The following is a 23,064-nucleotide window of genomic DNA, read 5'->3' as shown; positions in this document are numbered from 1 at the left end:
TAAATTATTGCACTAAATAGACAATTATTACTTTCCATGCTTTAAAACTTTACGAAACAAGTTTTTACTTTGAATCTCGATCAAAATCGATTTCCATAAGTATAATTATTTGTAATGCATAAATAAGCTACATATTGTTGGATTAATATTGGGAACATGCATAAATGTTGGTAACAATCGCGAAAATTAACAAATATGTTCTCCAAGAGACGGCAACCCATATAACTACCACGTTACAAATGTTTGGAAATGCGCGTTCAGAACATATTTGCATGCATACAAACAATAATTTCGATATGTAGAGAAATATTTATTTATTTTATCGCACGGTAGGAAATATCATTCGAAAGGAGACACTTATCTGTAATGTCGGTAGATGAAGCTTGTGGAGCCATCTGTTGATGGAAGTCAGAACAATTCCTCGACAAACTTGAGCGTTTCTCCACCAGGTGTTTTCACACCTTAAGTGTAGTTCACCTATTCTCCAGTAGATGGCAACTCACATCATTGCCGTGTGACATATGTGTGTCACTGAGCGTTCAGAACATATATGCATATATGCAAACTATAATTTCGATATGTAGAGCATGTTTCTCTCTCTACGCGATTGTTATTAACATTTACGTATGTTCCCAATATTAATGTTGGAATATGCATCTTACTTGTGCGTTGCGAACTATTATATAAACTACACAAATCAATTTTAATTTCGTAAAGCGACAAAAATTCACAGAAACCGTTCGCCTTCACTACACGTATCGATTATCGATTCACATGTGTTTATCACAATGATTGTTCTATCTAAAAAAGGGATTAAGTAAAAAATACAACTTCTACGCGTTTTGTGTAAATTATAAGAATTAAACAAATGTAATATTAATATACCGAATTGACAATTATTACTTTCCATGCCTTAGAACATTACGAAACACGTTTTTACTTCGAATTTCGATCAAAATCAATTTCTATAAGTTACTTAATCGTTTGTAGTGCATAAATAACATGCACATTGTTCGATTAATATTGGGGATATGTGTAATTGTTAATAACAATCGCGGAAATGACCAAACATTCACCGAAACCGTTCGTCTTCCCATATTTCGCAATATCTTGATGTTTATTTATCATAATTATTAACAACTGTCGTGGGACCGTAGATTAAACAATTATTAACAATGTCCTAGTATAAATAATGGCTTAAAATATCATTTCGTTGAAATATTCTTTGTTCGCGATGGAATTGTTTTCATTTAGGTACAACCGACATTGTCAAGGCTACACGTATCGATTATCGATTCACAACTGATCATCCCGATGATTTTTCTATGTAGAAAAGCGATTGATTGAATTTTGGAGTTTTTAAGTAAAAAATACAACTTCTACAAGTATTATGTAAATTATAACAATTAAAAAAATGTTAAATTAATGCAACAAATGGATAATTATTACTTTCCATGCTTTAAAACTTTACGAAATACGTTTCTACATCGAATCTCGATCAAAGTCAATTTCTATAAGTTACTTAATCTTTTGTAATGCATAATGAGATGCACATTGATCGATTAATATTGGGAACAAGCATAAATGTTAATAACAATCTTCGAAATGAACAAATAATCACAGAAATCGTTCCTCTTCCCATATTTCGCAATATCTTGATGTTTATTTATCATAATTATTAACAACTGTCGTGGGACCGTAGATTAAACAATTATTAACAATGTTCTACTACAAATAATGGCTTAAAATATCATTTCGTTGATATATTCTTTGTTCGGCAAGGAATTTTTCTTCGAGATCCAACTGACATTATCAAGGTTACACGTATCGATTATCGATTTAGAAATATTCTTCACGACGAGTTTTCTATCTAGAATAGTGATTTATTTAATTTCCACTCTTTTAAGTAAAGAAAACAACTTGTACGCGTATTGTGTAAATTATAATAATGAAACAAATGTTAAATTGTGGTATCTAATAGACAAGTAATACTTTCCATAATTTGAAACTTTAAGAAACATGTTTTTACTTCGAAAATCGATCAAAATTAATTTCTGAAGGCTAAATAATAATTTATAATGCATAAACGAGATGCACATTGTAACATTAATATTCGGCACATGCGTAAATGTTAATAACAATCGCGTGGATGTACAAAGAATCGCAGAAATCGTTCATCTTCCCATATTTCGCAATATCTCGATGTTTATTTATCATATTAATTAACAACCGTCGTAGGACCATACTTTAGACAATTATTAACAATGTTCTAGTATAAATTATGACTTAAAATATCATTTCGTTGAAATATTCTTTGTTCGCGATGGAATTGTTGTTATTGAGATCAAACCGACATTATCAAGGCTGGAAATGTTTATCGATTCACAAACGTCCATCACGATGATTTTTCTATTTAGAAAAGCGATTAATTGAATTTCGACGCTTTTCTTAAAGAATACAGCTTCTACGCGTAATCCGAAAATTTTAAGAACGAAACAAATATTAAATTAATGTATCTAATAAACAATTGTTACTTTCCATGCTTTAAAACTTTACGAAACACGTTTTAACATCGAGTCTCGATCAAAATCAATTTCTATAAGTTACTTCATCATTTATAATGCATAAATAAGATGCACATTGTTCGATTAATATACGAACATGCATAAATGTTAATAACAATCGCGGAATAGAACAAAAATTTACCGAAACCGTTCGCCTTCGCAGATTTCGCAATATCTAGACGTTTGTTTATCATAATTATTAACAAATGTCATCGCAACATATTTTAAACAATTATGAACAATGTCCTAGTATAAATAATGGCTTAAAATATCATTTCGTTGAAATATTCTTTGTTCGCGAAGGAATTTTTCTTTGAGATCCAACTGACATTCTCAAGGCTACATGTATCGATTATCGATTCACAAGTCTTCATCGCGATTATTTTTCTATCTAGAAAAGCGATTAATAGAATTTCGGCGCTTTTATGTAAAAAACACAACTTCTACGCGTATTGTGTAAATTATAAGAATTAAACAAATGTTAAATTAATGTATTTAATGAACAATTGTTACATTCCATGCTTAAAAACTTTACGAAACACGTTTTAACATCGAGTATCGATCAAAATCAATTTCTATAAGATTCTTAATTAATTGCAATACATATATAAGATGCACATTGTTCGATCAATATTGGGAATATGCATAAATGTTAGTAAGAATCGCGGAAATGAAGAAACATTCACCGAAACCGTTCGCCTTCGAAAATTTCGATTAGATCGAACAAAGACAATGGAAGAAACGGTAAGTCACCTTGGGGAGGGTATATAAGGAGCCCCCGGTTGTTTAAAATTTCATTCTTCCTGGAGGCTCCGAGGTGGACGGATCTCTTCGTTTTAGGTTTACGGAAGGGGGACCCCCCACCCTGGTAACCGGTACTGGCCGCCGGTAGGCGGTGGTCAGTACTGGCGACCACTCTCTCAATCCTTTCTTTTTTTTTTTTTTTAATTGTTTCTTTGTCTAATTCATTTCATTTGTTCTCTGATTTTAATTTCTACTTGTTTTTACATGTTTATTTTTTCCACTAACCAAATTCATTTCTATTTTCTATTATGCCTTGACTTTAGGTTTCTCTTAGGTTTCTCTTAGATACATTCTCTTAGATGTATCGGAAAACGAAGAACGAAGAGGACTGATGTATTGCATCCTCCGCGGGACTGTTAATTCTAAGTATAGACTAAGTTAGTTTTAAGGTCACCATGTACGAATATCTGTGATCTGCCGAGCAATTATCCAATCTTTAGCTTCTTTTTGCTCGCTTGCTCGTATCTCAGTCCGGCCACCTCTGCTTGTTGCATAAGCAAGTGACCGGCCGTGGAGGTGGACCGAACGCTCGATCGCCGTCTCTTCTGGTGCGTCCGCTTTGAGAGAGAATATGCTGCGAACACAGGGGCAGGTGTTCGCACCGGTCCCTGCGGAAGCCCTTGTGCCACAAGACCCTCTCTTCGTCATCCTCCGTGGGTCAGGTCCACGCTCTGCGTGGCTCCTGACGCGGAGTTGGGAGAAACGGGGCACTCCACGGAGTGGACGGCGTCGCGCGTATCCTTGAGAATCGGGTCCACTGAGGGGAAACGGGACCGACCTAGTAGGAGCAACTCCACGGTTCGTGTCGCGTATTTCCCAATTTTGCCTAATTTTTCCATAACGTAATTGCTCGGCAGAATTAAACGAGGAGATCGAAGGAACATTGATTCCTTCTATCTCTGCAGTTAGAATAAGTTAGTTTTAAGGGTGTGATCTGCCAAGCAATTATCCAATCATTAGCTTAGTTTTGCTCGCTTCCTCGTTCCTCGGTCCGGTCACCACTGCTTCTTGTACAAGCAAGTGGCCGGCCGTGTAAGTAGTCCGAACGGTCTATCGCCGTCTCTTCCGGTGTGTCCGCTTCCAGAGGGGGCATGTTGCGAGCACAGGAGTAGGCATTTTTGCCGGTCCCTGCGAAAGCCTCCAAAATAAGACCCTCTCGTCGTAAAGATGGAGAAACGGGGCACTCCTCTAGGGGAGTGGTAGGCGTCGTTCGTTTTCTCTGGAATCGGAACCACGGAGGGGAAACGGGATAGACCTAGTAGGACCAACTGCACGGTTCGTGTCGCGTCTTTCCCAATTTTACCTAATTTTTCCATGATGTAATTGCTCGGCAGAACTAAACGAGGAGATCGAAGGAACATTGATTCCTTCCATCTCTTTGGTTTAGTATCTTCGTTTGTATCGCGTGTCGAGGGAGATCGATGGAACTTTGATTCCATCTATCTCTCTCCGGGTCTCCGCTCGCAGCAACCTCCACGTGGTGAGACCTGGTAATCGGTATTACTCGCGATAAACAATAACTTTTCGTCGCCGGTAATACCGAGCTAATTGGCTGCGAATTTAGAATACTTAGTTAATATGTAAGAAACAATTGAACACTTTAGTACTAAACACTGCTGTAACGAGCATAAAAGACCAAATACTTTTGTCAAATGTAACAATATGAATGTAACTCTAATGCATTTCAATAAATTCATTAAGTATAACATGAGTTGCTCTTCTTCCCATTTATTGCTCCCATTCCCTCCACCTGATCTCGAATACTAAGACAAAGGTAGAGATTTACAAGTTCCAATACGCTGAATTCTTTGGAAATGACGTAATTTTGAATATTCGAAATGAATACTTCCTCGGCAACAATGTTCTCCCGATACCAAGGCCTGAAATTTGGACATAAGTTTTAGAAAATGTGCGATTTTGGGACTCTTGATATCAAAAGCACATGATATGCGAAGAAGCGGCACGATTTCGCGGATTCTTCGAAATGACGTCAAATTCCAAGAATTTTCGCGAATTGAGATTTTACAGGATTTTTGATTGAATTTCTGAACTTCTGCTAAAATGTTTCGTCGACTTCGAGACTCTGATATCAGGAGTACATGATGTGCGAGGAGGTATTCTTTTTTCACGGATTCTTAGAAATAACGTCAAATTCCAAGAATTTCTGCGAATTTAAAGTTTGCGGGATTTTCGAATGAATTTCTGAACTTTTGCTAAAATTTATGAAAACGCAGGGTTTCAGTGAATGTTTGTTTCTCTATGTGCTTGGAATTAACATTTATGAATGTTCCGAATATTAATGTTACTATATGGATCTTATTTATGCATTATAAACGATTAATTTGTCTATAGGAATTGATTTTTTAGAAATAATTGCGAACTTCCTAATAAACTGTAAATATCTAGAGATTAGATAACACATAACTTTACGTAGGATATAACGAATGGACTATAATAAACTTGTTTGATTCGTTAACACACTTTATTCCAAGATATTTCAGTATCTGAACGACGACATCAGGTACTGAAATAAATGTTTCGATAAAGGTGGAGCGCAGTGATGTGTAGCGCCAGACAATATTGAATTCACGCTTTTGTAAATCACTGAACTTTAAGAAACTGCTAAACTCTTTTATTTCGCTCAGGATGTTGCTTTTCGAACGATGAAATATCTATCACTTTAAATGCGTTTCACTTTGTATATGGTTTATACGACAGCGCTTTTGAGATCATAATTTGCGCTTCAGTAGCTTTTATATGTGTCTGAGAGACTTGAAAACAGTCGCACCTTTCTCAATCGTGATTCCTTGGTCCTGGGTATCTTTTTCAGTGACAATTGACACACCCACGCACAGCGAAATAGATATCTGCAGAACCGTTTCTTAGAACAACAGGCTTCCTAATTAAACATTTTTAGACTCTGCTGGTGTATGAACAAAATCAGTAACGAATGATGCACTACTGAATTTTGATATTAAATTTTCTGAAAATCGTTACGTCATTATCTTATTTCGGGACGAAAAATATTGTATTAAAAACATTGCGAAGGATTGAAATTTTCTCGCAATACAGCATTTATTTAGATCGCAGGAAATTTATGAAAAATATTGAATTTCATCTAATGCGTGTAAAAAATTTTGAACTAGATAATTCAATTAACTGAAAAAGTCTAAATAAGTTAGTCGAATGTTTGAAAGAAAACGTTTTAGCTGATTTTGAAATACAATTAATCTTCTCAAAAGATTTAACAGAATTCAATTTTATAATTCCGTAGAATCGATTATAAAAACATAACTATTGTTTTCTCGTTAACATTTAATTAAATATTAATATGATAAAGTTTATCCAATGCAATATAATTATAAAGGGATTTAATAAGTATTGCAGTAAACCAGATTTATACGCAGATGCATTTATAAGAACATTTAATGAGACAAACAAAAAAACAAAACAAAACCGCAACTCTTTGAACAAATTAACGTTTTGTAGATAGTGTTAAACGCAATTAGTTTGTTTCCAAAACTATGATACGTTCTTCCTCTTTTTTTCAGTCTACATAACCTTTTATAAAACCACGTTTAAATGTAATTGCCTAGCGAAATAAACCCAACTGAAACAGAAACACGTTTAAAATTGCTTCCCAGTAACGCTGCCGGCGTAAACAAACGGAAGTTTTGATGTTCAATTGAATTCCTTCAGTATCTGTTCGTATGTTTGATATTGACTATAACAAGAACAGAGCGAAGGAAAGGTATTTTTCATCGCGAGTTTACTGAAAATGGCTCCTTTCGTTAATTAATATGTTTAATTGTGTCAGTTGTTTCGTGTTAATAAATTAATCCAATTTTCCAAACTTCATGGTGTCAATCAAGCAGTTAAATAATTTAAATACCAGATCCACTAAGATTTGTTATCGAAATAAAGCAAATATTAGGGATTAATTTGCAACCGATCGGTATAAATTCACTTGAGTTTTTCTTAGAAAATTTTTGGGAATTTGTTTTTTTAAAATGTGAAACCATTTCCATTTGGTAATTATAAACTGAAATTCTGTTTGTTGGAGCATCAATATGTAAAATTTCAAGCTTTAAGTTTCGCAGTAAATTCTGGTCAAATCGCATTGCTGTTTCTCTCGATCACGTGCATACTAGTAGTATTATTTTGCTCGCGTTAGTCCAATGTTTACTTTTGCTTTTCATTTGCTAAGTTCGTCGATATATTACGGAAATAAATACGTTTAACCTGTACCACTAGCAGTTTCATCGAATGGATCCACTGTGTATGGGAGAAAATCAATGAACGGTGTTATTTTCACTATTTGAGGCATGTTATTGAGAACACTTCGGCAAAATTTTAAAAACTTCTGAAATTGTTGAACACTTTCGATATTTCATTAGATATCGTGTGAGAAGCATCTCGTATCATTTTCAGTAATATCATTAACGAACCATTCTTAACGAACTCTGTCATAATGTCGTGAAGTAGTGTTAAATGTATTTTACATCTACATGTTTGCAGAACTGTTTATAAATTTATACTCAAGTATCATCGATTTAAGTAGTTTTGAGCTGTGAAATATGTATCTACGATGTTAGTGATACGTAATTTTCTCATCCCGTACGGCAGGAATGATAACCTTTAGATACCCTCCTTTGAATTCCCAACAGCCCAAGGCAAGCAGAAATATATTTGGGTTATGATATTTAGAATTATCATGATAGAATGTAATTCCTTTTTATAAACAAAAAACTATAGTTTAAATATACTTTAAACGCAGTGATATGAGAGCTTCGAGTACACCGTTTAGATTACACAATTGTCGATACAGATTATAAGGATGAATTGATGACTGCATTCTGTTGTTTCCCATTGTACAAAGTCGTAAAAGTATCATCTTTAAAGACTTAACGAATAATACGTATGAATTCGTTGTATAAATATCATTATTGACAAACGAATTATTAAATTTCTGAAAATAACCATAACTTGTTATATATATTATTTTGCGACAACCGACCAATGTTGCAATTTTTTCACTTCGCTACTTAACATTATTACGTGAACTTTCCTTGTGAAACAATTTTTTTAGAAACAAATAAGAAACTTGGGCAAATATCGTTCTTTTATCATCGAAAACTTTCATGAGATGTTATAATCTAATATTGTTCTTCAGGTATTTTTACATTATATTTTTAACAGATTGTGTTTTTATACATATCTTCGTAACCAGATGTTCGTACAAAATATACTCAAATCATTGTACAATGAAATGCACAATATGTTTTTTCCTCGATTCAACGAATTATTTGCGCAAGTGATATTTTCGCTTAAATGTCATAACAACATGATTAGTAAATTATGACGAACGATTTTGTTGTACGCTTAACATAAAAGCTAAATAGTTTTATAAAAATAAGGGATTGAGATTTTTTCTACAGAAATTGGGTCTATAGATATTTAAATAGGGTCGTATGACTCTTTTTACGATTCATACCTTTTTCCACATGTTCCCGTATATTTTCTATTATATTGCATCTATTTTCTTCTTGAAGAATTCTTCAATAATATCACTCTTGCGACAAATGAAAATGCGTCTTCAAAAGAAGGGTTCTAAATAAACACATGTGTCAAAACATAAATTATCTTCATAGATACTGTGAGATTATTTTATTTATTTAGCGAGAAACCGTCTTTCTCACGAATAATGTATAATGATATATTTGTCGTGGCGTGGAATTAATATGAATTTATTTGTGAAATATAATTCGATTTAGAATACGATTATTATCATCACAATGGAATGATTAAGAATTAGAAATGTTACAAAAATTTAATTATAGGATAAATAAAAGAATGATTCGCACGTAAAATTATAAAATAAGTATCATTAATAAACATGGCTGCGTTTATTAATGATATGGACACAATGATAAAATGTACACGAGATAAGATAACGATGCAGTAATTGTGTTAAGACCACACCGCGATCTTTTCTTAATTGCAGAATTAATTATTGCACAAACAATACCACCTAAATTGCTCGAAGGATCACCTAATAATTGTACGAAATGACGTAGATTTAATAGATATATCTATTAGTTACGTTCCAAGTAACATGATCAGTTTCTAAACAGTTTTGTAAGTAAGCATTCATTCGTTAACAACGAAGCATATCTATTTTTAAGAAAATTTACAAAATGTCCTTTAAAGGAAACAGGTGGTTTCTACAAGAAAAGTTTGTTTCATCCTAACTTGCTGGTGAACTCTTGGGTAAGGCTTGCCCAGCAATAAAACCACTAGATGGTTGAGTGCTTGACCCGTTTTTCGCAAGTTTCATCAAGAAAACGATTCCATGAGGGGTCAAAGGTTGCTGGACAAGCCTCACCGAGGAGTCCAATAGTAACTTGGAACGAAACGAACTTTTCCTAAGAAAACCATTTATTTGCCTGAAATAATATATTCGAAATCTTTTTAAAAGTTAAATGTGAATTCTTAGTGGTTGAATCGATAACTTATTCATCTTAAGGAACTATGTTATTCTATTTAGAAGAAACGAGGACGTTTTTAATTTCCCCTTAACCTCTTTAGAGACAAATAATTTTGTTCGAAAAAAAAAATACATTTCAAACTGACAAATGTACGAATATGTAAATCGATCTTCCGGACACGTCGACATTGCAACAGCATTGTCAAATGCACTTAGAGGCTTCTCCCGCGTTTGTTTCTCCTTCCAATAATTATTTCTTATCCGCACACATATACGTTGTCAGAAGTACCGCACGTTACTAAAGAGCTGGCCAAAAACAAGCCAGCGGCTCCCTCATAAGTTAACTCAGCGTAAGTAAGCTTTATGAAAGCTAACAAGGGAATGAAAACTAAAGTGTGAAAGTTACACCTATTTCTCGACTAAACGTCGACGACTTACTGTATGTACACTTCACTGAAATATACCGCTTTAAAGTTTCTCTAAAAAGCACTGTTCCCGTTCAACAGATTTAGTTCTCAACAAACTCCACACGAAGACACTCCAGTCGTAACTGACGAAAACTCTCATTTCTCAATTCTACTACACTTTCAAACTGTTCGCACAATCATGTCACGTATCCCCAAGCGTCCTGAACTCTGTACGTATTCTTAGGACTCGTTCACTCTCTCCCTGCAAACGATACTCTAATCTAAACTCTCTGGACTATATACTTGTCATTTGGACATGCGACCATGTTGATATCCCTCGTATCAACGATGCAATTATGGTCTAACAATACATACGAGTATTGCTGTACCGTCTTGAATAATATTATATCCGATAACAAGTTTCCTTATTTCGCAATGGGGAAATACGTGTTACGATCATGTTAATTGAGGGAACGAGAATCGCGGTAAGACTATTCGCTAATCGAACGTAAACTTGATAGAGAGAAATATAAGAGGATTTGATGATATATAAAAGTACAACCATTCGAATTATCATCAGTTACAGTGGAAGTGATCTACGAGGAACATATAAACTCAAGATGTTTCGTCTGGTTCTTACCTTGTTCGCTCTCCTGACAATTTTCTCTACCAGTGAGTAACACGTGTTTGCTGATTTTCAGATGGAATTTTATATTGTACGATAAATGCTTAATTCGTCAAAGTGTTCACGTTGTTAAGTGATTCATCGATTTTTATTTTATTACCGATTTGTTATTCAACCTAAGAAACTTACGTAACTTTACTTACGTAACTTATTTATTTCACATTGTTACAATAATATTTTTACTGCTGAATTAGCAAACAAGCTACCAGTGTTACTAAAGCTTAAAATCCCTTCTGAATTGTGATCAAGTAAATTTTTCTTGCATTAGTGAGTATAAATGCTAATCAATAATAAGTGATATACTCTCTTTCTTTGAGGTTAAAGAAAATATAACTGATACTAAGGGTAGAAGTCAGATTATGTTTTGAAGCTCGATTTATTGTTAAACGCATATACGGAATTTTAGAACAAATAATATATGTTCTATAAAAATATGAATTTTAATCAATTACAGCGGCTTCATCGTGCGGAGAAAATGCGATCGCGAATAGTTGTGGTACTGCTTGTCCACAAACCTGTGAATATCCTGAACCCCAAAATTGTATAGCGGTTAGTACCTAAATTATAATATATTTATGATATATTTCTAACATTAAATTTGCAATTTCAAATTGTATACAAACTTGTATGCAAACTTTCCTGGCTGATACAATTCAGATTAATCTAGCGACAGTTTTCTACGATTAATTTTAATTATGAAACACTTTGTATTTCAGGTATGTGTTTCGGGTTGTTTTTGTAAACCAGGTTATTTATTGAACAATTCCGGACGCTGCGTTCGCCCTGCTGATTGTTGACCATCGAAATTATTGCGCCAGAATCAATGTACGTTAAGAAGCTGTACTCCTAGAATTGGCCTACATTTCGACTATTTTCATAGTCTTATTTTGTTGTCTATAAAGAGCTTGCTTTTGAGGTTCAATCATTATAACGCTGAAATAAACATATAACATTTGAATAAACAAGTTTTTACTAAACTTTATTTTCTTAATACCAAACTGAAAAGATGCAATTTTAGAAGGAACTGTTGAAAAGTGACAAAGTATTTAATTTAATTCTTCAGTTGCTCAATACTATATTTATTAATTAATTTCACTTTCTTCGTGAGTAACATACTTTTTTTTATGTATACGTTTTTAAACAGTTTATGCAACAAGAAACCTAGCTTTCACATGTACGAACACTTGCTTATAAGTTATATTGCTATTTATCATTTCTATTTTACCACGTACATTGTATGTAAAATTATTCTATGTTACTACTCGTGAGAATTTATCAAGTGAAATTATTGTTCTTATTAATAATTAAGTGAACTTATCTCAGAACAGAGAAATATTTCATTACTGGGTTAATGAAACAAGACAGAAACGAAAATTTGAGAATTTGTTAATGAAACATAAATAAGCTGAAGGAAATTATACGAGAATTCGAATACACATATAAGTACTTAGATTTAAATTTTTGTCAGTTGTAGCAGTCAAAATGTAATGTCTTTTATTTATCTCATTCGTTTTTTACAGTATCGACATCTTGTTATTGTTTGGTATTAGTTTATCCTATAGAGAATGGGTAACAAGAGCTGTACTTTTGCACAAGAGGTAAAACCAAGACGAGAATTTTTCATTACGAGGTACGAATGTTAATGAGATTCGTATTTTATGCTTGAGTTATCTTAATCTAGGTTACTTTATTCTGCAGCAAATATTCAACAAGAGAGATATAATTAGTTATCAGTAGACAGGGTTTCTCCTTGAATCTTCAATAGGGAAAATTAATTTTTTTATGTTAAATTTTACATATACAGATATCTACATCAAATGTTTTAACGCCTCGCAACGTATACATTTTCATCTCATATTTAATAGATAACAACTGTTCCTTACGAAAGAATAAGAAAATCCTGTTTTTAATTTATGTATTTTCCTTCTTTCATTTTTTGTAACTGATATTAAATTGGAAACTACAGACTAGAAATTAAAATCTTTTGCAATGGCTGCTCACTAACCTGTGCAAACCCTAAGCCTGGACTTTGTAGCGAGATTAAGAAAAAGAGAAGAAAAAGTAAATACCATTGTACGTCATGTATTGACCGAAGTGAATATATTCAATATTAAATATTTACACTGTCAGGCGTATGGACATATGTACCTCATATTATTCTCCGTAATTAATTTTAATTATGAGACACTCCCTGTTTCAGATATGTGAAACAAGTAAAAAAGTGTGTTCCTCTTGCTATCTATTAGCTGTGATGTGTTACTGTTTGCTTTAATCAAACGAAATACAATTGCAGCAGGAGCATAAACATGACGATCTGTACAGGTATAAAAACGGTTTCATGTTATCAACCTTCATTAGGTTTACTGGAAACGTTCTACGAGCAGCACATACAGTCAACATGTCTCATCGTCTTCTTATCTTGTTCGCTATCTTAGCGATTTTTGCTGCCAGTAAGTAGCCAAATTGATAAAATAGTTTTTAAAGACACTTTAAATATTGAGAACGTACAATCACAGTTCTTAAAAATGTTTTACTTTCGCCATATGGCAATGTAGTAATGCACCCAAGTTGTAATTGAAATATATATCAAATATAAAATTAATTCATATTTGTTCAAAAGTAATTTTAAAAATTATTGAATACTTCTTTTATGATGGTATGAATTTTTAATGCTTGAGTTATTTTTGAGAATATATGGACGAATTAGTAAAATCATGCAAATACCTGTGGTTCTGAAAACTGTTTTTATATAAATTATTATTACCCGAAATATCGTATCACTGTGCAAGTAATACAAATTTTAATAAGTTACTTGATTAATCAAAACAGCGGATGCGAGCCAAAGATGCCCACGGAATGAGATTTGGAACGAGTGTGGTTCTGCCTGCCCACCAACCTGTAAAAACCCTAAGCCACAAATTTGTATTGACGTAAGTACCTAAATTATACTTACGACATTGAAGAGAAGAAAAAATAAATATCATTGTACGACATAATTTCAATTTTATTCACTATAATTTGACACTACATATTTGCAGCTTGTCAGATGTATGGACATATGCAATTCATATTGTTGTCTATAATTAATTGTAATTCTAAAATTTTTTATTTCAGTTATGTGTTCCGGGCTGTACTTGTAAAAGAGGTTTCTTAAGAAACAACGCAGGAAAGTGTGTTCCTCCTTCCGCCTGTTAACCATTAAAAGAAATTGTTCAAGAATCAATGTATATTAGAAAGTCGTAATTGGTCTGCCTTGCTTATTTTCACAAAAATTATCTTATTGTATGAAAAAAGCATCCTTCCAAGGTTTTATGTTTTTATTTAAGATTTGAATAAACGTTTTCGTAACATTTTATTTTTTGTATACCATATTTAAAATTTTTACGCAAGAAATATTTTACTCTCCTCTTGTTTATTACGTAGACAATTTATCTCGATGTTCTGATTTTTCTTATTTCTCTATTTTCTTTAGCGGACGCCTCTCCTTCCGTTGGTAATTTACTACGTATGTTTAACGATTCGTAATTTTCCAGACTTCACATTTTCATTTTAATCTTTTTACGTTTCATCTACCATAAAATTTGACTATGATTAATATCTAAACAAAATTTGATTCAATAATTATATTATCTATTTTTATAAATTCTCTTAATAACTAATAAATTATATTAGTATAACTTATTCAAGAATGACAACTTTTTGTATAAAATTTAAAGTTTTACTATTTCAGAAATAGACACTGAATAATTATTCGAACTTTAAAGAAATTGTACTTTCGAAAATAATAATTGATGGTCTTTGTCCGACGCTACAACACCATTCCAATCTGTTTCCATTTTTATAATTAATGTATATATGAATATTATCACATTTTTCATTTTGTTTAAATAAAAAACATTCGAATAAATATTTTGTTTGTTGTTTTATATATAACTATATCTAAATGACTGTACATATATTTCTATATAAATATATAATAATTTTATATACATATATATTTGTTTATTTATAAGTATATATGTTTTCTTTTTTTACACAACATGGGACTGATTTTAATTGTTAATCACTTTTTGTACGTATTATCACATATGTAAAACTTACAAGGAAGACTTGCTTGATTCTTCCAGGAACAAAAAATTGTAAACAATCAACTTTCTCGTAAATTAAAGTTAAACACGACAAAAACGCAAGTATCTAAAGTTGCTAATCAAATGCAAACAAGATAGGGAGCAATGTACGTGAATCCGAATGCAAATAAACATTTTTCCAAATAAAATTTTGTCACTTTTAATAGCAACGTTTTACGATAAACATAAAACCAAGATAGCACGTTTTTCTCTTTCGTTTCTTGCTGTCCCGACAAGTTTCTTTATCACCGAGTAACAGAAAAGTAACATAGATTATTTACAACTTGTTCTTAGAAATTTCTTCTTCTTAGAAAAAATTTAAAAAATTGTTTTCTTATATAACATTTTTAATCTTCGAAAATAATAATATTAATGAATATATAATAAAGTTTTCTTCGTGTGGAGCACATTCCTTTACTCTTTCTAAGAAGTTTCAATATAGACTGTATATCAAATATAGGTGTTAGGAATAAAATTACAGAAATCATAAAAATATTTAAGATTTATTCTCTATGCAGATGAAAAATAATTTTAAAATGAATTGTTAATTATAACTGTTACTTCTCCACTTTTTGTCACATATATGAAAATGCATCATAAATAATTATCTTTTATGATTCTTCGTTACTAAAATTTCAGAGGCAGGATGTGTAATTATTTTTTTTTTCTGACAAATAGTTTTCCCAATAATGAAAAGCATTTCTAAAATAACATTTTTCCTTTTTTATCACTTTTGGACCCACGAATTTTAATTGGTCTTTCGTAAGCGGTTAAAGATGAAGATACAATGTGAGAGATTAATTTCAATGCCGAAAATATGATTACATATAGATTAAAATAAAGTGTGAGAAAAAATTCTATCATAACAAAATTTGAACCGATGCCGTGCAGTTAGGAAGTTTCGACCACAGCCTCTGAGCCATCGTTTCAGTTAAAAGAATAATGATGCCATAAATACTTGAAGAACCAAGGAGCGAATTATGATCTTTATTGCTTAATGTCTCGTAAAGTATTGAGCGTGTAAGCAAACTGCCGAATAGAGGTCAAATATGTTTCGATTCAATATCTATGTACAAAGTTTCATTAATTTATGTATATTTTGCGTTTCATGTACATACACAGGGTAGGACATTTAAAACCATCCATATCATCTGGATAACTCGTCTATTTTCAAATATAGAAAAGAATGTTTGAGACGGAAGATGTTCATTTTACAGGGCAGATATAGTGGTAATTTTTTCTGGTTTCAGGTGCAAGTGCCAAGAACACCTTAAGATCGTTAGTTTTATTTTAAATGGAATTCTTCTATTCAATTTAACCCAATTAATGCAATAAAGTTATTCTCTTGAAAAAACAATGTATTTAAACAGATGTCTAATGTCCTTCCTTTGATGTTGTTCATACTACAGAAAGTGCATTAAAAGAACCGGCAATGTGTCATATACGTTTACATATTCATGTAATTTATATTCTACTCCATTCGTCTTAAACGTGTATGTGTTTTGACATTAGTGCAAACGATCAATCTTTCGTTTTCTGTTTTATATAATTGGTACATATGTTTATAATATGTTTATACATTTCCCTGCACTTCCATTACTATTACTTTTGTACCATGATAAAAACCTGTACAATTTGCTTAATCGCACGTAGTTCATTATACATTCGAACTCTTAGTGTAAAATCATTAAATTTTATAAAAATGAGAAGAAAGTTTAGGATGTTATTCTATATACATGTACATATATTACAGAATGAAATAATATTTTAAATGTTTAAAGTTGTGAAATTTTTTTCCGAAATCGTGCCCTACCCTTTAATGTTTTCATTGAACGTTTCCTTCTTCTCTGGAATAATTTGGTTAGTTCGATTAATTCTAACACTTCACGTAGACGATATCGAACGCTACTTAAAACACATCCCTGGAGAAGAGATAACTTCAAGCTACAAGTTGCTAACCTGCATCTAAAGTAAACTGCTCTCCCGCAGGCATCAACCTACTGATGGCTTCACCCACACAGTTGCACTTTTGTGATAACAATCGGGGTCAAAGCAAACAATACCTTAATAGTATGCACTATGATTATCATTTATTAAAGTTCTCGTAATTTAACGAGGTCTACCTTAAATATAACGGTCATATAAATATATTGGAGCGACGATAAATGAATTGTTGATATTACGACAACGAAAGTCTAATATAGATATATGTAGTAAGATTTACATAGTTAACTACGTATAGTTCCTCCACAAATTTTCATGTCGATTATGAATTATTTATATTATTTACACTTTATTTTACGCCAGGTACCATTTTTTATTACTCACCAAGGCACAAACGACCTTTAGGACTTCCAATTGTGAGTTTCTGCTTCTGACCTTACAAACACATACGTATCCATGAGGCATAAAAAATTAAAGAATATCTGCAAATTAAGTAATGTTATTTCTAAATAATGTTTCTTTTATAATTTAATTTAAATATGTTATACGAATTGTGTACTTACAAATGTAGTCGATGTAATATAATTTTCGCTGTATTTAATTGAAACCAACAGTTCATACTGAACATTCCATAGTGTATATTTGTAACACTATGGAAGGAAACTATTTACAAATATGAGTTTTACTCGAGTAAACGGCACTATTAAGATCTAAATCAATTTTTAAGAAATATTCATGAGCGGATTCTATCGTATATTTCTTGAGTGACAATTTACAAAATTAGTTATCAAATTTTGTAATAATTGCATTTTTAAATCGAAGAATCTCGTCTATTACTTATAACGTACTTTTATATTATGTGCATAAAAAGTTTTCTTAGAATGCCTTCAAAAGGCTTAACTACACTGCGATTCTCCGGTGCAACGAAGTATTTCAACAAGTAATGTACAATCATATTTCAAATGTAAATTTATTGAAGTATCGTGCGAAACAATAAGTGATAAGAACTTAATTCAGTAAGACATGTGCGTACATACTGCGAAATGAAGTAATAAAAGATATGAGACATAGACGGATGAATAAATGCTCTTTAAGATTACTCAAGTGTTTTTATGTGCAATATGTATTTATTAATTTCAACAGGTAGGTCATGACGTGCTATGTTCAGAAATATCACTGAAACTATTCCAAACCATTGCCAATTACCTCAAATTATTATATTAAAATATATTTTTAATTTGCATTTTCATGTTATCGAGTATTACGTTGCAATTGAACCTTTTTTTGTCACGCACAATCTTATATGACTATAGACATCTAGTTCAATCAGATTTGGAGAAATCTAGGAACCATTTAGCAAAATTTCCATGTCTAATCAAGAGCAACAGAATCCTGTAAAAATATATTTATTGCTGCTTTCACAGATGAATTTCCAGATGTCGATCGTAGGAAATTTGTTAAAATTTCGTGATACAAAATGTACTTTAACTTTAACTTAAATTTTTTCTTATTATTAAGATTAGTAAGTATCTTTCTTACCTTATATGGATAAATAATGCATAAAAAACAAAGTAAATCAATTTGTAAACTGACAATGAGAAGAATGCAAATAAAATCATTTGCCTTTTTTCTTGAGGATATTTGTGCTGCATTATTGTTTGCTTTATTTGAACCAGATGCAAACAGCAGAAGCATAAACATGACGATCTGTACAGGTATAAAAATGGTTTCATGTTATCAACCCTCATTAAGTTCACTGGAAACGTTCTACCAGCAGCACATACAATCAACATGTCCCATCGTCTTCTCATCTTGTTCGCTATCTTAGCGATTTTTGCTACCAGTAAGTAGTCGAATCGATAAAATAGTTTCTAAGACACTTTAAATATTGAGAACGTACAAGCACAGTTCGTAAAAGTGTTTTACTTTCGCCATATGGCAATGTAGTAATGCACCCAAATTGTAATTGTAATATGTATCAAATATAAAGTTAATTCATATCTGTTCAAAAGTAATTTTAAAAATTATTGAATACTTCTTTTATGATGGTATGAATTTTTAATACTTGAGTTATTTTCGAGAACATATGGACGAATTAGTAAAACAATGCAAATACCTGTGGTTCTGAAAACTGTATTTTATAAATTATTATTACACACAATACCGTATCATTGTACAAGTAATACAAATTTTAATAAATTATTTGATTAATCAAAACAGCGGCTACGAGCCATGAATGCCCACCGCATGAGGTTTGGAACGAGTGTGGTACTGCCTGCCCACCAACCTGTGAAAAACCTTACCCTACAATATGCACATTAGTTAGTATTTGAATCTTATATAACTATAGTTGCGTAAAACTCGTTTGAAAAGTTCATAATTTCATTTCTACAATCGATGCGACAAATGTTACTGGATTGTGGTTTATTCCTTAGCTGCAAGTCATACAAATCACGATTATCGCTTTTAACTTTAGTGCAATTTGCACGAATGGTCATATTATTTTGTTCTGATTGTACGTTAAATAACAATACCGTAATTGTTCATTCGCAATCCTTTAATTAACTTCTTAATTGAAATTAACCTTTTCGGTAATAAATATTTACCAATTTTATTTTAATATAAATGTTTCGCAAGTTCTGGTTCATACGATTATTAATCTGCTATATATAAGTAGTATTAATCACGTAACAACTTGTGTTTCAGCAATGTGTTATTGGCTGCCAATGCAGAAAAGGCTTAGTAAGAAGTAAATGCGGAAAATGCATTCCTCCGAGTGAATGTAAATAACTCGTCGAATGTTTCAATTATCCATTGTAACGACAAATAGCGAAGACTACACTTTAACAAGTATCTTGTCACTTGACTACTTCTAAAAATATATTGTATTCTGTAGAAAACAGATTGTATTTGCATCCTTTTTCTGTATTATGAAGAATAAATAAACCTTTAAATGTAGGACTAATTTACATAGAGAGTATATCTTTCAATGATCAACATCTTCAACATGTTGAAAACTATAGAACTATATGATGGCAATATGTTCTTTTTACGTGAAGTTCTTTAAAAAAATGAAGGATCATCTCTGTTATTTTAAATAAAATTTCATATGTTTACACTTTGTTTATGATAACGACTGTTACGATGAACATAATAGCCTCAGTAGAGTCCAAAGCCATTGAAAGTTAGGTATGACAAAAAATATTTTATATCGTCGTTTTTCAGAATGTAACATTGTACATGTTCTCTCAAGTTATAAACTCATACGTACAGTGCATGTGTCTGAGAAACGTAAGGGCTGTAGCTTTATGAATCTACTGTTACGTTTTGTTATAACTGGCAAGCGGTAGAAAAGTGGTGAATAATAAACATAATTTTATTAAATTATATGATACAATATTTGCATTATTGAATTTAGTAGTCTTTTTCTGCATCTCTGCTTGAAACTGAGATATTCAGAGACTACTGAGTTTCACATATAGAGTTCGATACATTCCTAGTGTCCAATGATTCGTAACCGAAAACGATAAGGCACAGGTACCAGTTGACATTAACTTACGGATTGGAGAAGTTTCTCTAACGAAAATGATTCCATTCTCATTTTACTTAAAATTTAATGGGGACAAATTACATACATCACAATATTGCTCATAAAACAAAATGGGATTTAAATATACAGTGAATAAGATTTCGTTTAACTTTTTCCTTATTAGGGAAAATATAAGGAAAATTTATACTGAATGTACGTGTATGAGAAAAATCAAATAACTACAAGAGATATTCATTTATCTGCTCAAAATTTAATCGGTTCTTAAGATGAAAATTTATTGAAAAACATTGATTCCGTTCGAATTTTAAATAAGTAGAACATCCCTTAATTTCGGAATAATATATATATATATATATAATATAATATATAATTATAATTTATATTAACAATTATATATGTATATATAATTATTTATTAAGATTCTTTATCTGCACCTAAAAATAGTTTTCATTTACTTTATTTGGTATTAAAAACAGCGTCAATACTTTCGAGTTCCGATATATCGAATTATGTTTCACTTGTGACGGCGTGAAATATGGTAAAATAAGTATAACGATGAAATATCTAGATAAACGATTTGTAGTTTGCCAGACATGTGATTCTCTAAGCGAACAAAGTTCCAAAACCATTAATTTATGTTGTACCATAAGCAAGGATGTTAACGATACATAGCAGCAACTACCGTGTTTACGAAGAACATCCAGCTACATATCGGGACATACCTTATCAAGTTTGCAAATGGAGATGGCTATGTAACTGTTTGCATTCTTAATCATCATCCGTCTAAAGTTTCTGCGTAGTGCTTGCAAATCGAAAGTGGATTATATCGCTCGAAATTGTGGCGAATGATATACGAATTTATTACAACGAAGACACCAAAGAATATTCATCGTGCGGAACACGATGCGTTATATTTTTAAAACGATTCGACGTACATACATCAAGAAATAGGCACACCCCGAGAGAAGCTTTAAAAGCTTATTCGCGTAGAAATATTTAAATCGATGTATGCGCTTTCCTCGTACAACGATAACTAATTCCAACCATATCGTTTCATGCTTGGAATAATATCGGAAAAGAATTATTGAATCGTTACACGTATGTGCTTTCGTCAACTTATACGAGAGGGAATTGTAGTAAAAACTTTCAAATTCGTTCAATACTTTTAGAAATTTGTGGAAAAATTTAATTTTCGTATCGATAGACCCGAATATGATCTCATAGGAAAATGCCAAAATAGATTATTCGTTCTAATGCAGATTGAGCGTCTATATGATTCCTGCGAGTCTCAATCTGGATTGTATACCGCGGATATAAAAGATCTTCCAAGAGTATTGGATCAGACGTTATAGTCAGCTACAAAATGCAAAATCACTCAACGTTCTCTCCATTCTACTTACTCGCAGGAACACATTTCGTTTAATTTAAGACTGTTCTTTCTTTCTCCCCATGATAGCCTTAAAATTCGTTATTTCAAGGGACTGGAATCATTCGATCATATCCAAAAGTTTTTTAACGTCACGAGAATTGATACGGGATGAACGTGTATCCTCGTGTAATAATTTGGACCTTTCACACGAATATGATGAACGAGATCTATACTACAGTTAAAACAATCTCCTTCTGCGCAACTTTCGTCGATACAATTTCTTTCAGATTTTTTTTCTAAGAATGGAAGACCGATTATTCCGTCGCGCATCAGAAGAGATTTATCCGAAACGATAAAGAATTCATCCCTCCATTTCACCCAATCCTCAAAACGCGGTGCCGGCTTTTATTACATCGACGCTGGATCCTGCATCAACAATAAAGAGTCGGGTCGCAATGAAAATTTGAATTCTACAGTTGCGAATCGATATCCTCGCTATCGTTTTTGTATAGGAGGCTACCGAACTGTTGGTAAAAATAAATAAAAAAAAAAATGAAATGACATTTTTCATACTAAATAAATCGTACGTCTAACAGATATCACCGCAGTTTATCGCTGTTCGGATTTATTGCGTTAGATAGTAGAAGATGAATAACGAGATAAAAGTATTTTTTGCTCAAGAATTCTTTTTATGAACGTGAAAATTATTGGCGACGACTCTCATTTTATCGTTAGTATACTTGCTCCGTACGCATTGTAATTCTGTGAACGTTTTCCAGAGTACTTTTCCGTTTCCAAATGTTCGAATGCAATTAACTTTTTCTCTCGGCTGATAAAAACCGAGAATCTGTATTGGGGAACGATAAGACGCCAAAGAACACCATGTCTACAGCATATTTAAGCGGTATTCTACTCTAAAACCTTAAAAACGAAATCGACTGTTTTTAAATTTCATTTTCCAAAAGTACACGTCCTCGAAAATATTTCTGCGACAATGGATATTGAGAGATTCGAAGAAATATCGAAGTTGCAAGAGTTCAAAGTGAAGATTCGATACGATAATCACGTTCACGTTAAACATACGGAATGTTTGTTTATACAGTTTAGATAAGAAAAACGACCGGAAT

General features: G+C 32.1%; 3 protein-coding genes and 1 long non-coding RNA gene across 5 annotated transcripts; 3 read left to right on the top strand and 1 right to left on the bottom strand.

Annotated features, from left to right (window-relative positions):
* The first annotated feature begins 10,815 nt into the window (after window positions 1-10,815).
* Window positions 10,816-11,924, top strand: LOC143144471 (chymotrypsin inhibitor-like). Its single transcript, XM_076306911.1, has 3 exons — window positions 10,816-10,934; window positions 11,402-11,496; window positions 11,664-11,924. The coding sequence occupies exons 1-3, from the start codon at window positions 10,883-10,885 to the stop codon at window positions 11,742-11,744; spliced, it is 228 nt and encodes a 75-aa protein (XP_076163026.1). The 5' UTR covers window positions 10,816-10,882; the 3' UTR covers window positions 11,745-11,924.
* A 147-nt stretch (window positions 11,925-12,071) lies between these two features.
* Window positions 12,072-14,302, top strand: LOC143144470 (chymotrypsin inhibitor-like). 2 transcript variants are annotated; one of them, XM_076306909.1, is made up of 4 exons: window positions 12,072-12,545; window positions 13,241-13,397; window positions 13,777-13,877; window positions 14,062-14,302. In XM_076306909.1, exons 1-4 carry the CDS (start codon window positions 12,513-12,515, stop codon window positions 14,140-14,142), a joined length of 372 nt encoding a protein of 123 aa, XP_076163024.1. In that variant the 5' UTR covers window positions 12,072-12,512; the 3' UTR covers window positions 14,143-14,302. The 2 variants fall into 2 exon arrangements, with proteins under 2 accessions (XP_076163024.1, XP_076163025.1); XM_076306910.1 differs by having other exon boundaries at window positions 12,072-12,577; window positions 13,306-13,397.
* Window positions 13,937-17,883, bottom strand: LOC143144472 (uncharacterized). The gene is made up of 3 exons (XR_012991425.1): window positions 17,582-17,883; window positions 17,403-17,500; window positions 13,937-14,516 (listed from the first exon to the last, which is right to left on the bottom strand). It is a non-coding gene; the product is annotated as an uncharacterized LOC143144472 (long non-coding RNA).
* A 225-nt stretch (window positions 17,884-18,108) lies between these two features.
* On the top strand, window positions 18,109-19,955 carry LOC143144769 (chymotrypsin inhibitor). Its single transcript, XM_076307526.1, has 4 exons — window positions 18,109-18,161; window positions 18,734-18,861; window positions 19,239-19,339; window positions 19,725-19,955. Exons 2-4 carry the CDS (start codon window positions 18,750-18,752, stop codon window positions 19,806-19,808), a joined length of 297 nt encoding a protein of 98 aa, XP_076163641.1. The 5' UTR covers window positions 18,109-18,161; window positions 18,734-18,749; the 3' UTR covers window positions 19,809-19,955.
* Window positions 19,956-23,064: the final 3,109 nt, after the last annotated feature.

Source organism: Ptiloglossa arizonensis, chromosome 3 (assembly GCF_051014685.1).
Source record: "Ptiloglossa arizonensis isolate GNS036 chromosome 3, iyPtiAriz1_principal, whole genome shotgun sequence".
NCBI classification, from domain to species: Eukaryota; Metazoa; Arthropoda; class Insecta; order Hymenoptera; family Colletidae; genus Ptiloglossa; species Ptiloglossa arizonensis.
This window is presented reverse-complemented; position numbering and strand designations above follow the sequence as displayed.